The sequence below is a fragment of the Triplophysa dalaica genome, chromosome 13 (genome assembly GCF_015846415.1).
Source record: "Triplophysa dalaica isolate WHDGS20190420 chromosome 13, ASM1584641v1, whole genome shotgun sequence".
Lineage (NCBI taxonomy): Eukaryota > Metazoa > Chordata > Actinopteri > Cypriniformes > Nemacheilidae > Triplophysa > Triplophysa dalaica.
Genome location: NC_079554.1, coordinates 13,370,975 through 13,397,517, shown reverse-complemented (window position 1 = coordinate 13,397,517; position 26,543 = coordinate 13,370,975). Strand labels below are relative to the sequence as shown.

General features: G+C 36.9%; 1 protein-coding gene across 1 annotated transcript; it reads right to left on the bottom strand.

The window, feature by feature from the left end:
- Positions 1-4,084: 4,084 nt before the first annotated feature.
- On the bottom strand, positions 4,085-21,273 carry mthfd1a (methylenetetrahydrofolate dehydrogenase (NADP+ dependent) 1a, methenyltetrahydrofolate cyclohydrolase, formyltetrahydrofolate synthetase). The gene is made up of 27 exons (XM_056763942.1): positions 20,971-21,273; positions 20,745-20,845; positions 19,350-19,434; positions 18,244-18,303; positions 18,112-18,165; positions 16,955-17,091; positions 16,204-16,304; positions 15,652-15,788; positions 14,769-14,880; positions 14,545-14,672; positions 13,396-13,493; positions 12,951-13,124; positions 12,611-12,747; positions 11,752-11,798; positions 11,563-11,670; positions 11,401-11,475; positions 11,216-11,308; positions 10,029-10,163; positions 9,891-9,959; positions 9,633-9,744; positions 9,312-9,445; positions 8,559-8,600; positions 8,249-8,349; positions 7,672-7,849; positions 6,389-6,496; positions 5,709-5,861; positions 4,085-5,067 (listed from the first exon to the last, which is right to left on the bottom strand). The coding sequence occupies exons 2-27, from the start codon at positions 20,837-20,839 to the stop codon at positions 5,047-5,049; spliced, it is 2,694 nt and encodes an 897-aa protein (XP_056619920.1). The 5' UTR covers positions 20,840-20,845; positions 20,971-21,273; the 3' UTR covers positions 4,085-5,046.
- Between the last annotated feature and the right edge of the window lie 5,270 nt (positions 21,274-26,543).

Here is a 26,543-nt window from a genome sequence, read left to right as displayed (position 1 = left end):
CATTATATGCATGCCCTCTTGTCATTTACAATCTGAATGACTTTCTTTCATCTGCAGAACAGAAAAGAAGATATTTGGAAGATTAGTGGTAACAAAACAACGGTGGTACCTATTGACTTGCGTTGATTTTAAAAATAAGTCAATGGGGAACAAAGGTTTTTGGTTAACAACATTTTTCAAAATATTTTCTAATGTGTTTTGCAGAAGAAAGAAGATACCACAGGTTCAAAATGACATCAGGTTGACATCAAATTTTTACATTAGAATGACATATAATTTAAGATGTTCCCTCCAATCTGACATAACTGAAACATTATATTTTAATTTAATTTACACACACACACAGACAGTAATTTTCTATGTAACCACACAATATTCCCTATGTACATAGAGTTTTTCATATAACATCTAAAAGCCCTAACATTACTAAGTAATGTATATGTGTGTATGTATATAAATATGTAGTTACACACTATCCAAACTTATCTGATTTTGCTCCTGTTCATTTGCAAGCAGTTCCACCGCACCACGGATGGCCGTCTGAACCATTGAAATTGCCGTCTGTATAAGTAAAGTCTCATTACATCGGCCGTGGTCCAGTTCGGGGGACAAACTCATATCAGAAGGATGTAATGTGTTGTTTGTCAAGCTGTTTATCTGTAAATGTTGCCAGGAGCCATTCATTGAAAGAAAATCAAAGTGTGATGCCTCATTTACATGGCTTTCCTGGTGCTCTTCCTCTGGTGTGTACACACGGTCTATAGTAATAACTGGTCTGCACTTAACATCATTTTTATCAGACTCTTCTGATCTGCATCATTTATTGCTTGTGTATCCTGGGAAGCATTACTTGTGCTAGGCAATCCAGAGTCGAAGCAACATGAATTCAAAAGCTCACTGGTTTGTAAAATCACATTTGTTGACTGCAACACAGTGTGTTTTTCTTCATTTCTAGTTGACAGAACACTTTGATCTGCCTCTTGGTCATTATCAATATGGCCAGATTCAATATTTGTGTTAACGCTCACCTCTGCACTAAATGTAAATGTCTCTGAAGCTCTTTTCTCAATTTCTTGTTCTTTTTTGAGGTGATCCTGTTTGGGGGTGTTGGGAATGTCCATGTAAACTGTACTTAATTGATTCAGTTGATCACCTGCTACTTCGATGCGTGTTGTTTTGGATGGACCGCATTCATTGTGATCATCAGGAGGATGCGCTTTCTTTCTTCGTCGAAAGATGCGGTAGATCTTTTTAAAAGAATCTTTTGGTGGTGTCTCCTGAAGGAGCATGCTACTACCTTGCTCTCGACACTGTCTTCCTTGAATGACATCTGATGAGGATCTCTTAGAAATGGGGCACACCATAAAGAAAAAATTCCTTTTGCCTTTTTCTTGAGCAACTGCCTTATAGTTTGCACCACGCTGTTTATTGTCATGCATATTCGTTTGAGCGTTGTTTCTGGGACTGATTTTTGTTGTTTCTTGGGTATTACTGTTGTGCTGAGTTTCTGCTTCGTTCCTCCTTCTACCACTACAGATAAGCGAAGAAAACGTCCTCTTAATGGTTGTTTTTGAAGTGGTTCTGGTCATCCCAATTTTATTTTCATTGTTTACTTCTTTTTCCTGACTTTCTTCCAATGTTACCAGAATTGGTTCTCCTTGAGCATCATGCTGGGTCTTCATTTCCTCTGTCTCTGAGGCTTTTTGAGGGCTGCGGTGGCTGTCAGGATGCTTATCAATATTCTCTGAGGTGTCTTCACAACATTTCTCACGCCTTTGGCTTCTCTGAGAAACTGCCTTCTCTTTAGATTTGGACTTCCCCAGCAGAAGTCTAGGTGGTCCAGTCAGTTTTCTCTTCAAGCCCACTTTTTCCTGGCAATCTGGAAGGTCTGTTTCTTGTGTGGACATGGTTGATCAAACACTACCAAAGTCAATAGTAGTCCGCAATGGCAATATTGGAACGATTACATAATCGGACGTTCTTTTACACTCACGTGTAACTCTGCAAACCAACACAAAAAAAAACACACTCTCTTGACAAACTGCTTAAGATTAAATCATTTATATGTATTAACATTTATATTAATTGATTTCGTATTACATGGTCTTTCTATCATTTTGCATGCATTTAAAATGATCTTTAAAAGACACAGATCCTTTGTGCTGCTTTTAACAATACGAAAAGACTTTCACACTATGGGCGTGTCGCATGACACAGTTACACAGAGGTATTTAAAAACCATTATATTAATAATGACAAAAACTAAAATTAATCAATAAATTTAAATGAACATAAAAAATGTGAACCGTAGCACAAATGGCAAAATTATGTTTGGTAGCCTATAAACTACGTGTAATTTTGCGTTGTCAAATTTGTCTAAACTGTTTCTTCAGATTATCAGATTTAAAGTCAGAAATATAAACCATTTTTCGTGATTTTCAATTACATAAAAAAAAATCAGTTTCAAGTAATGGTTAATCTCTAAATTTACTAAGACAAATCGTACTAGCATGCTTCTTTATGAGTTAAAATACCTACCTGGAAAGCGCACAGGTAAACTGTCAGACTGAAAGAGGATGATGAGATATATAAAACCACTCGCAGATCGACCGCGCGCTGAGACTGCGAGCTCCCAGTCACTCAGCCGGTTACGCACAATCTGTTGCCATAGAGACCATCTGATTGACGCTTATGTGAGCGTGTCGGTCACATCCAATACCGTTCTGCCAATGATTATATGGGCTACTGTTTATATCACTGCGGAACCTCGCCATTCATTAAACTTTACATTTACAACATCAACGATTTTATATTGGCAGAAAAATATTTCACTTACACTAGTGAAACATCGTCTTCGTTCTCATAATTGCATGCATGCAATGTAGATACAAAACAGGTTAATAGAATATCATTTTTCTTTTTGATTTAATACTGCATGACTGACAGGTTCAACTCTAAATCTATAAACATACATTTAATATCTATGGCCTACTATAAATAGAACACAATGAAATGTCCAAGATTAGCAGTTTGATTTAATTCTCATCTGTTACCTTGCTTGATGTCTGCTATTGTATGTGCAAATATAACTGGCTAGATAATTCTCTAAGGTTTTCTGTAACCGTCAACAGTAGTTTCCTTATGGACCTTTTTAATATTGTAAGCAAAGCAAACTTTAGGCTACTTACTCTTTCAAACTTTACATAGAAGAGGAACTGCATCTTCCACTAAAATACAAATGACTGACACAATAGTCACCAATGCGAATGCTCAGTTATGTTTAGTCCCAGAGGTCTGGAGGAAATATTCTTCCTTTCAAAGCACTTACCAAAAACTAGGCTACCAGATTATTTAGGCATTCTTAGAGTTGTTTTAGAGAATGGTTTATTAGAGTTCACAGAGAATGGACCACATTATATTGATCAACCCCAAGTATCTGACTTAACAAACAGGTCTATTTTCGTGCTCCCAAACGGACAGACCAATTTAACATTTAATCAGAAACTAAAATTTGTTAAACAAAATAATACCTTTTATTTGGGGATTTTCCTTCAGAATGCAGATTCAAAAGTGTCAATAAATGTTGTAGGAGTTTATTTTCCAAGTGTGTATATTTTCCAAAGCTTAAAATTAACTAATTTAAAATACTTCACAGACTAAATTCACAATTTCACACAATTGTGATGTAACAATCGAATGCAAGAACAATTTATTCTATACTATAAGGTATTCTATCGCTAATAGTTTTGTACAAATTATAGGCTAACAGTAAAAGTATAACATAAAACATAATATTTCTTATTTGGACCAATATCCTGTTTTACAAGAGATGTCAAAAGAGAAAGACCGACATAAACACCTTTGTTACATCTTAGCCCATCAACCATTTCCCCAGGATAACAGCCCTATATGTCTGTAGAAGGACAATTTGACAGCAAACAATGACCATCGGCAGCAGCAATGGCTGCTGGGTAATGTGTGTCCTGAAATGAGACTAAGAATAAACTAGACAAATATACAATTATCTTATAATAGCCTACAACCAGTTTAGTATCTATAGCAACTGGCAATTTCTTGGAAAAAATGAAAGGTCAAGCTAAGATTTTATTTCAGAGGCAGAAAGTGTGAGAGGCAGTAAGAGAGCCATTAAATCAATATGACATCATCTATATCTTAATGTACCTATCAAAATAACTGACAAACAATAATCTTTTATGACAGACGTTACACTTAATTAAAAATAAATGGCACCACATTTTGCTCTTGTCAGAAGATCTATATTGCTATGGATTGGTCATGGCACAACATCTACACTATAAAAATAAATCAGTAAAAAAACGGATAAAGTACTAGCATAAAATTACCAGTACATTTTCCTTAGTCATTTCCTTTAATGCTTAAATACAGCTTAATGCAGTGAAAAATGTAAAATACAGATAATACAACTGTAAAAAAGAATACTGAAAATTCCTTCATATTAATACAGTATATTGTGCCCAATTTTTTACAGATTTTTTTGAGTGTATGGTTTCAAGAAATATCAAAGTTTCAGGAAACACTGTGAATGAACTGGGATCTAAAATGAAAAACCACTATAATATAAAGCATAAACATTTGTTAGTTTGAGCATATTATAGAGATAATAAACTGAAAGAGTAAATCATGTGGGACTAACCAAATCAACACATCAGCTACACAGTTCAGTGACTGATCTCTTCCCATTTCAAGATGGAACAGATGATGAATAAACAGTCTTTTCCAAATGTAACACAACTCTACAACTCGAGATGACCGTGCAAAGTGGTGTTTAACGCAGGAATGAGTGACCACACCTGACATCCAGGTAACCACATGGTGATGCCATGTCCAATTTGATGACTTCATTAGTCTAAAAGAGTCTTCTTGAGCTTTCATAATACTTCTACTTCAGTCAACACATTAAAAGTTGAATTGATTATTAATTAAACCTATCTTAGCGCAAGTAATCATTGAGTTTCTTGCAGTCACTGTAAAAGGTTGTTGTCATGGAAACAGTGCCACATGGGATCATCCTGTTTCTGTATTTATCTGTTGGAGATTTAAGAAATTAGCTATGGTGAAGGGAGCAGAATCAGCAAGCCCAATATTGCTAATAATGTTTTGAGACAAAAGCAAGCTCAAGAATTAAACAAAGTAAAAAAGTCAAGCTCAACAAAACAAAGTGATTACTAGATGTTTGAGGTAAAGATAACTGTATATGAAAATAACACCTACGTAATTATAGAACAATTACAGAAATTGACTTGCATGTGTTATCTGTAATGAACATAGATGGTGAATAAGGTCACTTGGACCACCAGTGGCTTTTGTTGAACTGATCATTTTCAGCACAGGGATGCAGCCTAGCAACGTGTCAAGATAAAAATATCTACAACATGCGTGACCAAATATTGTCTCATTCTACTCTATTTCTAGCGTGTAGTGTAGACTGACTCAACGAGTGGCTGACGAAAGAACATGGAACAGTTATGACCCAATGTCAGAAAATCTAAGTAGAGGAGATAAAGGGCTCATTTCAAATATAGCTTTGTTTAATCTTCAGTGTGTAAGTTCGGCTAGTGATCATTAGTCTTAAAACTAACCTGATGCTTTTTGCTTGAGATATGAAATGATGGTGTATCCGGAATTTCTACACATTTTTAATTTTTTTATGAATATCATGAGCTCACCGAGTCAGTCAAAGCACAGAGGAAACCAGCTCCAGCATTGACTTTGACATCTGTGATGGGCAGGATGAAGTCTGAGGGCACTCTTCTCAGCTTGGGATCAATACTGAAGGACAGGTGTGTCTTGGCTATGCAGACCGGCAAATTCCCAAATCCCTTTCAGACAGGAAAAAACAAGATAATAAAATCAGGAGGGAAAATAAAACAGATTTTTCTTGCAAAGTCTACTTTTTGAACCATCTGGACCAACTGAACAGTTGCCAACTAAAGGAGAGAAATCTTAACCAGCTGGATAAATGAAGGCATGTGCATTGTAGAAAAAGTCCTAACTGGTTGGGGTCATGACCTAAATAAGTTGTAGGTCTGATAAAATAAGATCATGGACAGCAGAAAAACAATCAACGGAAACTCTAAAAGATAAGAAAACAAAATAGAAAGGTTTATAAACATCCCCAGGAACCACAAAATGTATACCTCACAATGCACTGCAAGTCACTTAGGATTAAAGTGTATGCTTAATGCATAATAAATGCATAACATAAAACTTTAGCGCTACTTCATATGCACTTTGCTGTTGACAGCAGAGTGCAAGAAACACAATTCTGTTTGTGTTGAGAGCATTAACCATATATAAATTTAATACCCTGCAAGGTATGTTATATACTTTAAAAATATGATCTCACCTGTTTTGTGTAAAGTGCAAGCTTCTCCATGGCTTTTGGTGACAGCTCTATGTCCTTCGCTCCATACATCTGCTTTGCCACGGTTCTTAACTTACCATCAGCTGGTATCTGAAAGTTCACATTTATCTTTGTTGAACAACCTTCATTTAAGTAATGGATATTACCAGCTAATCCCACTGATGGGACCAATCTGTATTTATTACCTTAAGATTCCAACAGCTGGACAATGTGTGATGAACAATTTTCATACTGGCTATATTTAGGCCTTGTCAATTAAACAGATTTCATGCATGATAAAGTCACTGGCTGGTAATGAAACAGCTCTATATATAAAGCGTTAATTGATTTCAGAATGCTGTATGTGTGGAAAATGAGAGCGAAAGGATACTTGAAAAAAACAGGATCCTGAGTGAGAATAAAATCGCTCCACAGTATATGCAAGAATCAACATAAATCAACATAAAGCAATGAATGGTACCTCTGACGATGCTGCGTATTAAAGCTTTGATATCCAATACTTGTTTTGCACCTCTGGGAAGGCGTTTCATATCTCAAGATGTTATTAACAAAAAATCCCCCAGCATTTGTTTCTATCAGACGGTGCACACAGGGCACATCATGACAGGTGTGACGTGAGTGATGTCATAGATCATTTGTTCTTGTTGTTGATTGTGACTTATAATAATAAGAATATTTCTAAATTAATTTCTGTATTTTCCTCACACAAAATTAACGGCTTCAAAAGATTTTACTACTGTTGTGAAGCTAATTTTGTACTTTTTAAAAACAAAATCCTATAAATTTGGAATGATTTGGGGATGCATTAATGATGGAACAGCTAGTATCAAAGTCAACAATTTTTTTTATTTAAAGTTGCACTGCCATTTTCTTCCAAATTGTGATGTATATATATATGATTAAAAGGCTTCTGAAATTAGGAAAATTTAGGGTTGAGCTTGATTTCATCCTTCATGAATTAATTGAATTGTTGAAAGTTGTAAAGCCTTGCGATTGGACAGTCAGTATAGCCCCACCCACAGACTGAGACATAAGTCATTCAGTAAAGAAATTTAATTTGGAGAAAAAGGGGAAGTTCATGTTATTGATGAAAGAGCCAGACAAGTTAAAAAAAATAATGACCCGCAAGAAGACAGTTTATTGTCTTCAATAATTGATTTGAGACAATTATTGATTTACAATAATCACTGCAATATTCCATTTAAAAAATGAATCATCAGTTTTGATTTCACTATGACTTTAACTAGTACCCCCTAAACTAGTACCTTTGAGTCGTAGAGGAACTTGAGCTGGCCAGGTAGTTTTGCTGCTCTCCGAACAGCCTCAGCCAGAGTCAGCGCTCCAGCGCCCCCCTCAGACCAGTGAGTGCACTGCACTGCATCAACAGCTCCAGCCTGCATTGCCTGGCTACACACCAGCTCCAGCTCAGCGTTAGTATCACAGCTATGCCAAATAAAACAAGTGCCTATATTCACAAACATTCACTTAGAGTAGGAGTGGTGGTTGTGCTTCAGTTAGTGTACACAAGGTTAGAAAACAAATATTCCTTCAGCATTCCTATTGTTGCAGTAACTGTGATCAATTAGAGACACAATGTGAAAAAAAACTGTATTGGAAACATGTTGAACCTTGAAAACGTATTCCTCCCAATATCAGTGAGAAAATATGTTAAAATAATCAGAAGATAACACTTATCAGGATCAATAAGGCAACATTTTTAATTAACAAATGATCATCTGAGCCTACATACAGTATCAGTAATATGTGAATAGTAAGAATGACTAGTAAGGTAGATAAACATGGATGTGTAAACAAGCAGGACCTGTTAGCTTGATGTTGTACCTGAATGTGTTGACAGCTACTATCACCGGCAAGCCAAAGGCTTTTGCATTCTCCACCTGTTTCTTCAGGTGAAAACAGCCTTTTTCAAGCTGCTGGAGGTTCTGAAATGAGGACACAGAAAATATCTCAAACTCCATGTTTCAAACATAACCTACTTTCATACACATGAGATATTACTGCAATCTGTAGCAAACTGCTCCTAGAGTAATATCGTTGTAAATATCACAGTGTTAAGTAATTTAAGACATTTAGAGATTAAGAAATGCGACAAAAAAGTGATGGCTTGAGGATCTAGGTCGTACTACTGTACCTCTTGTAAATACTCTTTCGGAAGAGGCCAGCCTGCCTGGATCTATAAATAAGAAAATGAATTGAAGATTCCTTCCATCACATTCAATATTCTCTCATGCAGTTCACTGAACCTGACCCCTGGAGACTTCATCAAAGATGGAGAGGTGCATTAGCCCAAATATCATTTGACCTCTTAGAAAACTGTATGCATCTTGTGGCCAGACTAGGTCTATAGAATTGTATTCATTAAGAGACATATCACACTAATGTTAAAGAAATTCAATAAGTGATCAGTCTACATATATCCGAAGATAGTATGCAAGCTATTGTGTTGCAGTTAGAATGCTTTATAAAGTTTTTTTTGTACCAAATAAAGAACACACTTAAGCCACATGCAATTTGTTGAGTATGTCAAGGTTTTGCACATAGCCTACTAATATTAGTAATCAACACTCAATTTTCATTATTCAGAATAACTAATGTTTTTCACAGCTCAATCTGAATGTATGTATATGTTTAGTAAGAAGGCAGGCCATAAGTGGTCTATTTAAAATGTATTTAGACTGGTTTTGAGAAAGGCACAGCTGTGAGTGGTTTAAGATGAGGGCAGATTGTAAGATAGTACTAGATACGGGTTTATGACACAGGATGACCCCCTCTGAGCTACTGCTTCAGTTACAAAGAACAACTTTAATTATTTAATAAGCACAATTGATGTGTTATTGGTGCAAGTGACTCATTCCGTGAATTCTTTAGATCTGACTCACAGGGCGGGCACTGCCTTGCATTTTAAGGTACGAACGTTAGCCATCATCACCACCACATCTGGCTTCAGGCCTGAGTAGTGGCATTTAATGTTGAAGAACTTCTCCAAGCCCACGTCTGCACCATAACCAGACTCGCTGACTGAAAAAAAGGAAGATTATTGTGTGATTGTGTGTAAATGTGTCTCATTTTTGTTATTTAGATTAGATCATCTCTTACAACAATGTTATAAAAGCAACGTAAAATTAAACTGATAATTGTGCTGTATGTTTACTCACAACTTGAATGGAACTGAATTTAACTGGAATTAACTAAAAGTTGACTTCACCTACAAATCCTTCACTTCCGACCAATTTTAGGGCCATTTTGTCTGCCAGGATTGAAGTGTAGCCTTGGGCAATGTCAGCTAATGGGCTGGTGTGAACAAACACTGGTGTACCCTAGACGGGAGGAATGAGGTGTGTTGAGACAGAATTTGACAGAGCTAATAAAATAACAATGCTTCTAAAAAATGTATACATAATAATACTACTAAGGTCTGGGAGATCTCTGTGGTCATGTCACATTTTGCAGTGTTAAATCTTACCTCCACAGTTTGCATCAGGACAGGTTTCAGTGCATCTTTCAAAATCATGACCAATGTACCACAGACATCCTGCAATGACAAGATGTGTACTTTAGATCACACACAAACATACACAATACCGTAAACACATTTACTGACCAAATCCTCTGTGGTGATAGGATCTCCAGATTTGTTTGTAGCCACTACTATCCTAGACAGCCTCTCTTTCAGATCCTCCTCAGCGCTGCTTAGTGACAGTATAGCCATGATCTCATTTCCCAAAAAGTCACAATCCTAAACAGTACAGATAGCCATTTAAAGGAGTACATCACCCAAAAACATTCCTTTTTGTTCTGGTCTATTCTTTGTTGTAGGGTCATGATGAATCAATGTTAGCTACAAGATCTTGCACTATGAACATCTAAAGTAACACGAAGCGAGTTTCCTTCACTCTGGTTTTATTCACATTTGGAAACGGCAAATTTCAAATTAAAAACCCTTAATTTGCAAAAGCGTTTATACACTCGCTTGAGGTGGTTTTTACATTTTTGCGAAAAAGGTTTTTTTTGCTGAATTTGCTGAATACATTTCTCCAAAGAGTCACGTAACTGCACTATGAGACGGTGTAACCTGACTAACCAGAGTACTGATCTTGTTACACAGCATCAGAAATGTTGTTATGGTCATTCTTAAATGCCTTAGCAAAGTCGTCAAGTATTTCTGTAAATGCCTCTTAGAACTGTCACGATTGTGTTTCCCAAACAGCAGGCATCCACAAAAGCACCGCATCTATTGTGTTTCGTAATCGTATGCTTGCGCAAGTATTATTCTATATGAACATCATTATATTCTGTGGCTTGTCTTACTTTTTGTACCGATATATAGTGGCAGTTTACTAGGAAGTGACGGTTGACTAGTTGGATGGAAACGGTGCTTATTCGAAAATGTTTTATGCAATCTTTCAATTTTGCGCATAAGCTAAATTAGCAGCTTTGGATGGAAACCTGGCTTATGAGGACTTTCGGCCTGTCGAAAACACCAATAATGATCTAGACTAAGCTTAGCTAATCAGCTTCTATAATTTTTTATTATACCATTCACTTCCAAACACTTCCTGCTTATGTGAAATCACAAAAATGTAAAAATCCAAAACTTTTTAACACATTGGCAGACGCTTTCATGCAAATAGACTTAGTGCATTCAACCTAAGCCATGACCTTTGCTCTGCTAACACAACTGTTCTACAACTGAGCTACAGGAACAAAGCATAAGAATACATTTAAGAACATTACATTGAAATGAATTTGTGCATGGAGCTGAATTGACATTACAATACTAATACATACTGCTGCAGTATCTTTGTCAATATCCAATCGGAGAAAACATCTTATCTCAGCCTCTGTAAAGGTCAAGGGGTCAGATTTCTCAATGCCCAGTTTCTGCAGGTCATAAAGAACACTGTTACACTGTCATCATAATGCAAACACTGTTCTTGGAATAAATATTTTACTGCAGATGTTGTATGACTTGCCTTCAGTCGGCTAAGCTGGGCTGTGGAGAGCGACCTTTGACCTTCTCTGAGAGGAACTATCCAATCAAACAAAGCCTGGAAGAAAGACGTATGCAAGATCACGCAAAATAGAAATTGGGCAACTGTTGTAGAACACGCACACAAAGCAAACACAACACTGACCTCTTGAGAGAGGTTGGTCTCATAGTGAGCATGTGCTTCGACCGCATCCATCACCAGTCTGCTGGCAGTAGAAACAGCCTCATGTTGTCCGAAAGGTTGAAGGCTGACCTGGGTTTATTATGTTATATTGCAATTTTAATTTAATTTTACATCTTTGCTTCAAGAAGGACTACTAGGTAAATGTTGTACCTCATCCAATGGAATAACCTGACAGTATCCGCCTCGAACAGCAAACCCTGTGAATAAAATGTAACCAAATCTCAAATGAAAAATGTAACAAATCATAGGCATTGTTTAATTGCAATAAATCTGACTGACAATATTAAAGGGATACAGCAGCCAATAAATAAGATGTCCCCATGTTTTGTTCACCCTCAAACCATCCTAACTGAATATGACTTTCTTCTTGAAGAATAATGCAGTCGGAGTTTTAATACCACGTATCCTATTTCTTCCAAGCGGTAGAATGGGATTGAATGAGGGGCAATATTTTTAAGATCCAAAAAGTGCATCTACCAGTCACAGAACTGCTTGACAACACACGGTGGACTACAAAGGTCTTCTGAAGCAAATTGAAGCATTTGTTCAAGATTAATATCCATATTGACAACGCAGTTACCAAAAAAACAAGCCTCTTGTTCATGCGCAGCCGAGGGATAACGGAAGTTACACATAACTGTTAATATCACTGTCAATAAGTATATTTCTCTTAAACAAACACATCGATTTGCTTCAGAAGACCTTTGTTAAGACAACAGAGCCATGTTGAGCAGTTCTTTGATCGATGGATGCACTTTTTGGAGCTTCAAAAAATTGCAAATCATTCTCTCTCATTCTACCGCCTGGATACGTTTTATTATAACTCCGACTGCATTATTTGTCGAGAAAAAAGTCATATTCTGTTAGGATGCCTTGAGGGTGAGTAAAACATGGGGAAATAATGTTTCTTGGCTGAAGCATTCATTTGAGGTCTAAGTCTTTTGGAGGTTAAAAAATGTCCCAAAATACTAACTACTGAACAAAGTCAATAAAAATGTTCGTTCTTCACCTTTGGCACCAAAAGAGAATCCAGGAAAAGTCTCTCGAACGCAAGCAAAAGCGTTAATGTTCAAGTGGGCTCCTAAGGCCTGAGCCAACCCAACAGTCGTGGTACGCTTTCCCTCACCCACTGGAGGAGGAGTAATTCTGTTCACAATAACACCGATTGAAAATATTGAGATGCCCTTAAAACGCAAGGCATTACATTTGTTCAAGTTTGTATCACGTTTTCTTGTATCCGGTTAAAACTGAGCCTGAGCTATGTGAATGGACTATGTGAACTTAGTGAAGTGTTGTGTGCTGCCACTTGTTAAAAGTTACTATAAGTTGAAGTTATGCTAGTGCACTACCCAGTGACAACCACATATTTCCCATCAGGCTGGTTCTCCATGCGTTTAAGAACACCCAGTTGTATCATAGCTCTGCTGGTGCCATATGTCTCCACTTCATCAGAAAACAGACCCATCTCTCTCGCAAGCTGAGCGATTGGTTTGGCCGGGCGTGAACAGGAGACTGTAATGCCACTGAAGATGTAAAATACATTTTATACACATGGACTTCAAAGTGTCTTGGTGTGTCATTAATGAAACTTAATAGACATAGGGATTGAATTGAAAACAATTATTTAATTAACTACACAATATTAATTGATTTGCTTTGAATATTATTCAAGATTAAGTAAAACCATCTTCCATTAGCTATTTATATCTGCATATTATTGTAAAGATAACTGCAGGAGCAGTTAACCCCAGATAAATTCTAATATTATGTCATATTCGCATTCATTGTCACTACCTTGGCTGAGGCTTTTGGGGTTTCATCTTTGTGTAGACAATGTTCCACCTCCCAGGCCTGTGTGTCTGCAGAAACCGGTTTGCACTTTGCACTGTATTCTGGTTTGAATCCAAATGACAGCAAGGTTAACATTTGAGGTAAAAAAACATTTAACTATTCGCTATTTATTCATATATGACAAATACAACCAATCATTTTTGTTCAGTCTAAAATATAAATCTTGTTTGAGGAATGGCAAAATATTCTACTCATGCTGGTTTGTGAGTATGTACAAAATGACTTAACAAAGTTGATGTCTTTAAATGTTCTTAATTTCTTAAATGGCTGTATTTGTATAGTTATTCTATCTCTATACACACGCATAACAACCTATGGATTAAATATTATAATGCATACATTATATACCATTAATTGTAAGTATATAATACATATTATGTTGGATTTTCAAACCGTATTTTATGTAGCCTTTGCCTGCAAAACAGTTTCCCCCTTATACCGTGTTTATGACCCTGCTGTGAAAACCCAAATAAAGTCATTTTTAGTGATTTACAGATTTTTTCACATAAAATTAAATATTTTTTATCTTTATAGCGCTTTTACAATTTGCATGCACCTAAAGCAAGACACATACAGTTGAACACACCCAAAAGATAAGATAAAAGTAATATAAAAGCGTATGTACACACATATTGTAGGCCTACATTGTACAACTCTCATAGTATTATTGAGAGTCTCACAGATGAGCTAGAGATATTTTAGATATATGATCAACAGGTCAAAGAGAATTTGCGAAAATATAATGGGTTAGCATTTCTGGAAAATAGTTATGTCTTTATGCTTTTAGTCAGACGATAAAAGCAAAATGCAAGTATAAAGCACTCAACCTGATGTCAGCAGGCTCCCAGTGAGGAAGCCCAACAATGGCAAAATAATCCTACAATATGTAAAGAATGTGAAAATAAAAGCTCAATATCTTTAATATTGACTGAGTAAGGCCATGTCAGAAATAGAAATCATGAAAACTAATGGTTGAAATTCCTCTTGATGATCGATACGACTTTATCCTGGTTTTCACACGCAGGGTCACTTTGTTTTTTGACAATAAATAGCAATTTTATCATAATTATGTCACTTTTCCCAATCCTATACCTTCATCAGCATGGCTACAGTCATGGGTCCGACTCCACCAGGCACTGGAGTAATGTATCCAGCTCGCTGTACAGCTGACGGGTAGTGCACATCTCCCACTAGACGTTTCCCACTGGGTTTACTGCTGTCTGCGAGTGTGTCAATTAACAGGTATACTAAAAACACAGCAACTGCCTGACATTGCAAAACTGATTCACACAGCAGATACAGTTAAGCAAAGAGACCTGTTATATGATTGATGCCACAATCTATGACCACCGCCCCCTCCTTCACCCACTCTCCTTTCACCATCTCAGCTTTGCCAGCACCCACAACCAATATGTCTGCTCTGCCCACCTAAAGAAAACAAGAGACTGAAAGTTAGCCTGCTGTTTAACCTTCTCTATTCATTCCACCAAACACCACGCTCAGCGAAAGTTTGCAACCAACACAGTTCAGTAAATTCAGGTGACATTTATCAGTGATTCTAAGGAAATCTTGGTTTCAAAATGTCAAACACGATTTTCTTTGAACACTCGCATCAACAAATTCCCGTTTGATTCATTAAAAACAAGCCATGATGCCTATTTTTTGTTTTTATCAATCTTTCATACATAATAAGACATTACTTGTGTATATTATAGTATAAACAGTGTCTATGTCTGTCTGTACTGTATTTCTTTGTTGGAATGTCTATTTTAGGTGTTAACAAAAAAATTCTGTCATACTTATTCACCCTCGTGGACTTATGTTACTCAAAACCTTAATATTGTGAAGTACAAAATAACATATTTTAAGAAATGGCTCAGTGGTTCAGTGTCTATACAATGGAAACCAAAGGGGGGCAATGTTTTTGGTTACCAATGGTCTACCAATATCTACTTTTGTGTTCTCCAAAAAAGTAATACAGGTCTGTATAACATGAGGTTGAATAAATGATGAATGATTTTTTTTGGGGGGGATGAACTATGCCTTTAAACCCATTAAACTGATATTTTTCTGCTAAACACAAAATGTTTAGAAAATATTGTGGATGATGTTTTACTTATTACAGTAAAGGGGGACTGGCTTTTTGAGATTCGTAATAGTATCATATTTGATAAATGGATGTGAGAAAGCAAAATGAACCTGTTCAGCAAGGTCAATAGTCTTGGAGTGACAGGTGGTCACTGTAGCATGATTCCATAAGAGCAGATCATGCATTGGAGCTCCAACAATCTTACTGCGGCCAATCACGACAGCATTCTTCCCTGAAACAGCCACACCTGCACACAACACAAATCACACTTAACTGTATTGTTTCAAATCCCTTGACGCGCTCCTAAACAGCATTTGACCAAAGAATCATATATTTTTGCCTTATTCATTGCACAATAACTGGCTTCCGCAGGCTATATGCATGTGTTATTTCATTCGTATGAGGACGTGCCCATTTCCGATGCCCATTAGGACTCTTCATGAGCTCCAAACAAAGAATGTTCAGGATCCTTCCGGTCTTTTCTTACAGACGCAGTCATCAGGCCCCTTTGATTTAGATGTGTGTATATATAGATCTCACACCTATGCAGTGACACTGCTCACTGGTTGTGCCACAGCACGATAGCCGCTTTTCAGATAATCACCCTGTGACGCTGAATGTTGATTGGTTGAGCTCACAGGTTTCACAAGATTTCCACCCACCGGTCTGACTGATGAGCTCCAAACACCCATTAGGAGTGCATGGGATGTAACAGTTCCTCAGGTCTCCTCGAGACAGCTTCCCTGCATTTATACTGCTCAGGCTGGGAGAAAGAAATATCGGACATATACACAGTTACTATGTTCTGTAAACGTTACTTTGAAAAGCATGTATTTAGTAAGAAAAATGCAAAATAAAAACATAGTGGTTTCAGATTCTACACCTCAATGTAAAAATTTAATTATGAACACTTTGTCTTGAACCGTATTGAAAAGCTTGTTATCTCTCAGCTTATGTGTCAATCCACCAAATATCATAAATAAGCCTGTGAAGGTTAATTTAGCCTATTTATGTAATATCAGATAAATATGGAAAAAGGGGGAATGTTCACAAACATCTAACATCTGAGATTGAGTATAAAAGCAGGTAAAGAAGGTCAAACAGAGAGATTAGACCAAGAAACTGATACTAAATTGCCACATGAATCAAACGATGAGAACGGAAAAAGTGTATAACATTGAAAAACCTGACCTTGTGGAAAAACAAATAATAATACAATCCTGGCAGAAGTCCATTAGAGGGAGAAAAAACAGCTCAATGCTAAATGAAATACGGCTATAAAACTGAGTGGAAAGTTTGAGCTGAGACCTGAATCACCAAATATCTATAAGTATTTAATGTTAGTCTAATCTGTCCACCATAAGAGAAAATTTACCCTATCTTTATGTGGTCCTCAAACCCAATTTCACTCACCCATCAACATCTTTCTCTGGGGCAACAGCATTGGTCACGTTTTCTGTGTCAATTGGATGAAAGGAATCGAGAGGCAGTTGTACGATGAGACCGTGGACTGCCGGGTTTTCGTTGGCTGCGATTATGCAACGCAAAACCTGAAAGGAAACAGTTTTCCGGGTCTGATGATTTGTGAAATAAAGGCTGATTTGCTGTGCGCCACATTAACTTCATAAGACATGTCTGAGCAATTCCTTGCAAATGTCTACATTACTTAGAAAAGAGGGTTTTTACCAAAGGTTTTCTTCATATTGATAGCTCAGATGTCAATAAGCATAGCATTGTTTTTTTATTTAGCATGATTTTCCAAAGTCGGGCAAGTGCTTTTAGAATTGTCCATATGCACCCATAAATCTATAACGCTCGATAGTACTCATTAAAAGGCACATCAAAATAAAAATATAGTTACTATTTTATGCTATTTGAAGAGCCACCTGTTCTCCATTTGTTGGGCATTATTGCTTCAGGTTTGTGTATTTTAATTAACAGAAATCCTACAAAGTATGTTACAAACGTGCGTTTTTTGTCACAACCATAACATATGTATATTTCCCTTTTCAAACTAGAAATCAGGCATATAGACTGATATTTTAGTCATATCTGGACTCTATAAACAGGAGTTTAGCAAAATGTAAACTGATGGTTCAACATATTGGTATAAATGGAAAAGTTTATATTGTATTTCAAGTTTTGACCTAAAATGTCACATCCATAATGCTGGAATCGTCAATTTGTCAATAGCTTTATGTCATCATATCTGGCTGTTTTTGTGAATCCTCTCTAGAAATGTTGTTGTTAACCTTTTTTAAAATAAGAAAAGGATGAACCATGGCAAAACAAACCTTAGCTTATAACAGCCTTTGCATTCAGTAGATACAGAGAGAGATCACATAATTACAGATTTGTAAGGGTGTTGACAGCCGAGTTAATCACAGGAGGGATGAAGCCATTTTAAACAAGGTCTAGTAATCTTTATGCTTCCAACGCCTCTAATTTTCATTATAATGAATCATAGGCAACGCTTCATGGATATATAGCGCAACAAAGGTAGAAAGGACAGAATATCAGATGACGTGAGTCACAGCTTTTGTTATTGCTAGGGGGCCTGTTCCACTTACTTCATCCTCTGTGGCTGTCTTGGGAAGCCTAATGTGGCTCGCATTGATTCCAATCTATGTGAGGGATAGAGACAGTGTCAGCGAGAGGTTTATGATAAACCCGATTCCATTTATTAAATCAGCTCATTCAACCTCGGCCGCTGCCTTTAGCTTCATGCTGATGTAGAGGTTCGAATCATCTCTGTCCCCGACCTAGAACAAAATAGAAAACACACCTCAGGCTACATGGGTGGGTGCAGATAAAGCTTGAAATGTCACTTGATGGCTCATATGTAGGCCAATAGATAATAAGGTATATAGATCAATATATCTATATCCTTTATATTTATATTTATAAATACAATGTTACTTTAAAACTTTTAAGGGAAAGTTCACCATAACAAATGAAAATTCTGTCATCATTTACCCTATTGTCACCTGTGACACCTGTATGACTTTCTTTCTTCTGCAGAACACAAAAGAATATATTTTGACGAAGGTTGGTAACCAAAAAACGTTGGTCCCCATTGACTTCTATTGTATGGGCACTAAACCATTAAAAGTCAAAGGGACCAATAGTATTCTATTACCAACATTCTTTAATTTTTTTTGTGCAGACGAAAGAAAGCCATCGAGGTTTGAAAATACATGAGGGTGAGTAAATGATGACAGAATTTTCATTCTGAGGTGAACTATCCCTTTAAGACTATCAAAACAGATTCAATAAACAAATTATTACAATCAAAACTACAACCTTATATTCTGGGTCTATTTAATATATAATTCAATATTAAAAATCTATATTATAAATAAATATTAAATACAAAATAAATACAAATACAAAACATCAAGAATATTATTTGCAAAACCAAAAAAAAAAAAACCACGTTCCGTAAAACAACCCAAGTAGTGAAAGTTTTATTGAGCATATGTGTCACGCAGCGATATTAAACGTTATCTTATCCCTGTGACCTTAAACTCACAAACCTTTCTTACACAACACGTTGCACGCTTTTGCATGCATTAACACATGACCGTGTTAGGAACATTATTCGGCAATATTATCTATTTTAACAAAAACACCCACAACCGTGAGAGAAAAAGAAAATGGCACGATACCAAATGACCATCTGGAGTCGAGCGAAAGCAAAATAAAGAAAGATGAGTCATATTATCAGGAGAGATGAAATTATACTGCTAGCTATTCCACAAGATGTTGTATATGGGGCACAAGGAATGAGTGAAAAGTGAAGACGGACCTGCAGCACAACCAAGCCTGGCCTGAAGCCTGGAAACTGACTGCTCATCTCTGCTATCTCAGTTCTGAGTCGCTCTCTCACCTTTCTGGAGAGAAAGAGATCAGAGTCAGTCGATCTACTTGCAGGGAACTTCAACAGGACCGCCTCAGGGGCAGCACGGGGTCCACCAATATTGCTTGCATTCAATTTTTGTGAAATTATTTAATTTTTAAAAGTTAAGTCAATTAAAGATTTCACACTACTGTAAATACATGAATCAACATTTGAATGTAATGAACAAATGAATAAATACATAAATCAATGTCAAATGACATCTTTGGTTTTCATCTTACATTTTCATGCGATTGAAATGTTACATTCATATTTAGCAGACACTTTATTGCACAGAAAGTCTGTGCACGTCTGCAGATTTGATCAGTTATTGTGTTCTATTTGAAACTTTCAAGTCTGCAAGTGATTGATGTCTGGTTAAAAATTAATAATGTTAATAAAATGAATAAACTCTTGTAGTGTAGTCCGGTCATTACAATAGTGAACTTACAATAGTAATATAAGAATGACAACAGTCACATAAACAAGGACAGGCTTAAAGGGACACTTCACCCAAAAATGCTAAATCTCATCATTTACTCAGTCATGGGCTGCGTCCGAAATCGCTTACTTCCAAACTATATAGTAGGCGAAAATGAGTACGAGTCATGAACAGTATGTCCAAAATCTCAGTATGCAAAAAACAGTAGGCGAGAAATACCAGGACAATATACTACTTCCGGCGTGATTCGAGAGTGTGGATTGGATGGACACTCATCTATCCCATGATGCCACGGGAGATGACAACAGTCAAATTTCAAAAGTAAATCAAATAACTATAGCAGAAAACTTTAAGGCACTAACAGTTTTTAATGTAAGTGTCAATAAATGAATTTCTTGTGACTAAATCATGTTTTTATCAACGCTCACGTGTAGATTGTTGTTAATACGTCATGGGTCAAAGAGCATACAAGGTCACATGACCATAAAACACGGTGGACGCAGTATGTCCGAAATGTATTCATACTACACCAACTCATACTATATAAAAAGTACTGTTTTAACGGGCGGTAGGTACTTATTCAAATTCAGTATGTAATGTCACAGTCTGCGAATTCGAACACAGCCATGTTCTTTCAAATCTGTTTAACGTTTTTCCTTCTGCAAAACACAAACGAAGATATTTTGAAGAATGTTGGTTTTGAAACAACATGGAACCCTCATTGAGGTCCATTATCTGGACACAAAAAGACGACATCGGGGTGAATAGATAATGACAAAATATTTATTCTGAGTGAACTATCCCTGACAAAAAGTTAAAGACACCCTGATCTGACACCTTCAGGGCCCCTCATCACAACTCACTGTGAGGTCTTGTTGCCAGAGACAACGGTTGCCATGGTGCACTGACTGTATCTCAAAGCTCCTCGACGGAGCATCGTGGCAGAGACGGAAAACATCTCCACCTACAACAGAACGTCAAAGTTAGTGAACTACAGTGCATACAGAAAACAAAGGAGAGCGAGCCAGACAGCATCAGTCTGACGACCAAGAGATAAAGAGTCACATCTTAAAAATAGCACTTATTCACTTATTCTGCAGGAAGCAACACCTGTCTCACGTAAAACCAGGTCTTGCACAGCCACCCCTCGCCTCCTACCGTCTCCTGCTGTCAGCAGAAACTGTTCAGTGTCAATCTCTTCCAAACCAGAGTGTTATGACTGGTGTCTCTGGATTCTGCTGTGGCATTCCAATCTTTTCCAGTATGACTGGGGACACGGGCAGATAATGGAGCCCTGTCAAGGCTGCAAAGCTTAGTCAAGCCCAAACAATCACATGGTTTGCGGTGAGAACGTACATACACACACATACAAACACACACACACACAGGGCCGAAAGGGTTTAAAATACAACTTTGCTGTATGTAGGAAGTGGGCTGGTGCGTAGAGAAGCGCCAGGCAGCCAATCAGGAATCCTTTGGCTGAGAGAGGGACGTTCTAGGGAGTCATTTTTAACGCTTTGTTGTTATCTGATCATGCACAAAGTTTTGATCTTGTGCGGATCGTTTCAACATAACTGGCACGACACTTTACGCGATTAACGCGATTACAGCATTACGTGCTGAATGTGCTTAAAGCGTTCATTTAACCATCTGGCGTAACTAAACTTGACCTGAAACACATCAATCTAACTGCTTGACTCCCGCCGTCTAAAACGCATCGCCACGACTGCGTGGGAGATATAATCGATATTTTGTAAGAAACGGCAACGACGTCAAGTCACTGGATTTCAATGTTATGTGGCGCCCTCTAGTGATTTACTTTCATAACAACATTAAACTGTCAATGTCCTGTTAATACTGTTTTAAGAAAATGTAATTATTGAAAATCTTCTGATTATCATATTCTGATGATTAGAGCAGTGACCATGTTTAATTTGCCATATATAATAATATTGTAATACTAAGGTAGGGCTTTTATTTATAATGTGAAAAGCTGTGTGCTTAGTGCGTCATTTACACTCGCTAGGACGACTATGACCACTAGGAGGCAACAACGATTCAAGTTTCAGTAAGTTAGTTCTTAAAAACATCTCAGAAACAACCCCAAAACAACCGTGTGCAGTTTTCAGAGATGACAATTTTAGTAAACTTTAAAGAGATACTTTGTAGAATGTTGTTCACTGGCCCTTATTGAGTTGCATTGGTTTTATGTCCAATCCATACATGTGAATGGGGCCCAGTGCTGTTCGGTAACTTTCTTCATAATATCTTCTCTTGTGTTCTGCGGAAGAAAGAAAGTCATGAAGGATCAAAATGACAAGAGGAGTAAATGATGACCGAGTTTTCACTTTCATCACTTTAATCCAATAGGTGTATACTGGTAAAGAAAGATCTTTCTTATACAGAGGTATTAGAGGTTTAGAATTATGTAGCCTACTATAATGTATGTAGTTTTGATCAAGTTTAGCAATGGATCACTGACAGAGATTAAATAATATAACATAATAGATCATTTTTTGTGACGCTTTTATTTATTCAACAATTTTTTGCTCATGCAAAGTCCAGTGAGCGGTGTGATGTCCCATCCTGAGAACCTCAACAGACCTAAATAATCACCATACACATCCAGCATGCTCTCCAGAACACCATTAGTGTCCTATGAGCATTAAAATCATTAGGATTATTTCCTGCTAAAGAGACATTAGTGTGCAATTGCTGTGGTCTGGCTGATCTTGTTATCCAAATTATATAAACCGAACTTCCTTCTGGTGTGTGACATGTGACATGTACACACATTACCAGAATTAGGTCCATTACATCATGCAGTACGAGTCACAGACATGTCCCTGGCCCAAGATCAGTTTAATGGTTGATGATATAGCTGTGAACGTTTGGTATATATATATATATATATATATATACTGTATATGGTAATTATAGATATTTTTCACTGTTCCAAAATGATGTGGCCTGTTAAGGAGGGTCCTTCTGGTAAAGACACGCATGTGATCAGTGGTCTACTCTTGAAGCACAGAGGGCTTTTTTCACAGTTTTGATGATGGGTATTGTCACCGTTCAGTGGCGCCTCACCTCCTCCTCAATGGCCTCATCGTTCCCCCTCACACGCCTACGGTGACAAGATGAAACTTGCGCCTGACATGTCACTACTAGAACAGTGCGTAGAATTATGTAAGTGTAGGTGGCTCGCTTGTAAAGCAGATTGATCCGTGTTTAAATCATGTCCTTATTAATAGGAATCAGTTCCCTTGAGAAACATTGGCCGGCCAAAAATAATGTAATTCCTTCAATAACACGGACATGCACACACGCACTCAGATATGCAAAGATGGTCCAATTATCTCTTCTTGTCCAAGATCTTTTGGCCTTCTGTAACATTTTTCCTTCCAGTTTAGAAATCACAGAGCGCTCTGTTTGCACTCTATCCTTATACGTTTTCATTTACCAGGGCATGTCGGCCTCAGATTTCTCATTTCTGAACCTGGTTGGGCGAAAGCAGATTGACTTTGAGGTTGTTTTGGGAGTTTTTCCTGAACAAATACTGCCAGCTGCTTTGTCTCACTTACATTGTGTTGAAGCCGTAGTTCTTATAAAACTATACAAGACAGAGTGCAATAAATCAGTAGTGATCACTGGCAAAAATGAAGCTGTGAGACGTGGTGATTTAGGGGCATTGCTGTACAGTTCTCCCTGGATGCTAGCCTGGCCTCACTTGTGTCATTACAGTGACAAGTAAAGGTAAGATGGCACCAGTACTAAATGGGTCATTGAGCTGTGGCAGTGAAGTGGGACAGTGTAATGTTTGCAGGGTGAATACTTCGAGCTATGAAGCTAGTTTAAGATTCACATGAGTAAATTAAATTTGAAGACGCTTTATTCAGCCTTATGGTAAAAGAGTAGTGCTTTGGGTGCAAGGTATTTGTGAGCTTGAATCAATGCTTTCATTGCTTTGTGACTAAGCCTTGAAGGAATTGCATGCATCATAAGCATTTGAAAGAGAGCTAGCCTTGATACATGTACCTGTAAAGTCTGATGCAGCAGATTTAGGCACAGCATTATTGGACTAAAGCTGCAATGAAGAGATAGCTCTTTTCTGTCAAAATTCTGTCATCATTTGCTCACTCGTTTGTCATTTCAAACCTGTATGACTTTCTTCCTCAGAACACAAAAAATATATATTTTGAAAAGTGTTATTGGCCCTCAGTCACTTGCAATGGTTTTGTGTGCATACAATAGAAGTGAATGGGGTCCAGTGCTGTTCAGTTACCAAGTTTCCTCAAAATATCTTCTTTGTGTTCTGCAGAAGAAAGAACGTGAACTATCTTTTAAGGTAAATTGCCTCTCCAGCAGATGGCGCTAAAAGAAATGAGATTTTGCTGGGGTCCCGAATGCAAAAAATACATAATACTCAAAAAAATGCTGGGTTATTTTCTGTTTTAACACAGAATGCTGGATTAATTTAACCTTTTGGTTTGGTTTGTCCTAGTTGAAAATAACCCAGCATTTTTTAGAGGGACAATAGAAATAAAACTACCGAATTTCATCACAATATCTCATTTAAAATAATACAATTATGCTCGAGCCTTTGGTTCTAAGGGCAAAATGTTACAATGTTAATGTGCAGCTTCAATGTTGAAGTGTCAGATACTGATATCATCAAATGTTTAGAATTACCACAATATTAGTAATCACTGTCATTAATGTCATAGTTTTGTCAATACTGGTATATTGTGACAATCACATTTCATTAAATAAAAATGATATCTTGTAAGTAGAATTCAGATAAGCATAAAACCAAGCATTGATAGTTCTAGAAAAACAGTTTTGAGAGTGGATATATAATGGAAACTCAAGAAATCTTTAAGAACGCATCATCCAGAATCACATTATAGAATTTCCCTTATTAGATACAGTTGCAATTTTCTTTTAGACCCTCTGCAAAACTGTGTTATTTTTTCATTTTCTTTAAAATGATCAAAGGAGTTTTGAAGGGTTAGAGTCCAGGGGAATTAGGAAAATGGACTAACCAAATGAATACCCAAAAGAATTGTCCAAAGCACGTTTCAAGCCTTTGCACTTTAAAATCGTAAAGGTCTCCTTGCTGTTTTTAATGAGAGCTTCAGTTTATGAGGAGTGGGATAAAATCCCTGAATACATTTCAGACACTTATATACCTTTCTTTTCTGTTTTCTTCCAGTGGGGAAAAGAGTAATGTGCTTTTTCCCTTTAATGACATCTTTTATTTGATAATCCCTTGATGCAGAGAACCTTTTGATAGCAGCAGAGAGGTGGGTCATGGGGGTGGTCCTTTACCATTAGCAGAGAGAATGAAATAATTGACAATCTGAGAGAAAAGACTTGGCGTTCAGATCTTAGCGAGTGAAGCGAGACCAATCCGATAAGGTGATTTTAATCAGCACCGCTGCTTTATTTCCTATTTTTGCTTAGAGACAGCACTTACTGTATGAGTATCGACTCTGTGTAGCCAAGCAAAAGAGCATCAGATATGTGGGTCAGGTAAAAGTCAGGGCTAGCCACAGGCACGTCATTTGCAAAGATGACAGAAGAGCTCTTCTGATGAGACAGTAAAGATGTGAAACACATTTGGGAAACACAAAACTTTTTCATGTGAGAGGAGATCTACAAACAAATTAATACAGGTACACAATCTGCAGTTTGAGTTCAAAGACCATTGGGGAACTAGCACAGTGATTTACGCCACACCACCTACAGCTCTTGATTTTTACCATAGAAAAAACCCAGCAGGTTGAGAGTCAAATCACAAATTAAAATACATTTTAAAGAATGAGAATACTATGAAAAACAACTGAAGCTATGCTTTCAGTCTTTGGCTTGTAATGAAAGGCATTTCTGTGCCCTTTTTTAATGGATCGATGTATGTCTGTTAAGATAATAGACTTTCCCATTCTCAACACAGACAAAAAAAAGAAATTTAATTTGGTTTATTACTTAAATTAGACACATTCTGTCTGTACAATAACGTGGAGAAAAAACTACCTAACCAAAAACTTCGTGTGAAACGGATAACGGTTATCGTGCCGATGCATAAACGGCTCTTTTTGTTCCTGACTGAGACAAAATGACAAAAAAAAATCTTCTCCAAAGCCACCGGTCTTCTAAAATGCATGAATTATCTAACACATTCATGAAGATCTAACACCTATGCAATTGTGATTATTGAGGATTCACTTCGTAACTGACAGGCACTTTAGTTTATTCCAGCATTCTCATCTGCAGTATTAAGAAATTTAAACGACTAAAAATGATGGATATATTTTATAATAAATCTCAATGCATTATGCAGGAATCAACAAGCAATAAAATGGCCATTTTTGTCTGGAATATTCTATGAATATAAAGAGGATAAAAATAAAAATATTCTAAACAAGCTTATTCCAATGCATCTCTTATACTTCCGAATACACTTTCTGTATTTTGAAATTCACATTGTTGAAACGTGTACAGTAGCAAGAGAGCATTAAATGCAAGTATTGTATTCATGACCTAGTAGAGTGACAGTGTGAGCTTTGGACAGCAGTAATAGTTTTGCTCTTTGGTCTATGGTCCAAATTTAAGAACAGAGAACAGTGAGTATATTTGTAACCATGAGGAATACAGGACAT

Excerpts from the sequence above, each read along its gene's own strand:
- mthfd1a (XM_056763942.1), bottom strand. The coding sequence starts at position 20,839 with ATGTTTTCCGTCTCTGCCACGATGCTCCGTCGAGGAGCTTTGAGATAC. Across the intron at positions 14,881-15,651 it reads CTATTGACCTTGCTGAACAG|GTGGGCAGAGCAGACATATT; the intron begins GTTCATTTTGCT and ends TGTTTTCTTTAG. Across the intron at positions 11,799-12,610 it reads ATTCTCTTTTGGTGCCAAAG|GGTTTGCTGTTCGAGGCGGA; the intron begins GTGAAGAACGAA and ends TTTTATTCACAG.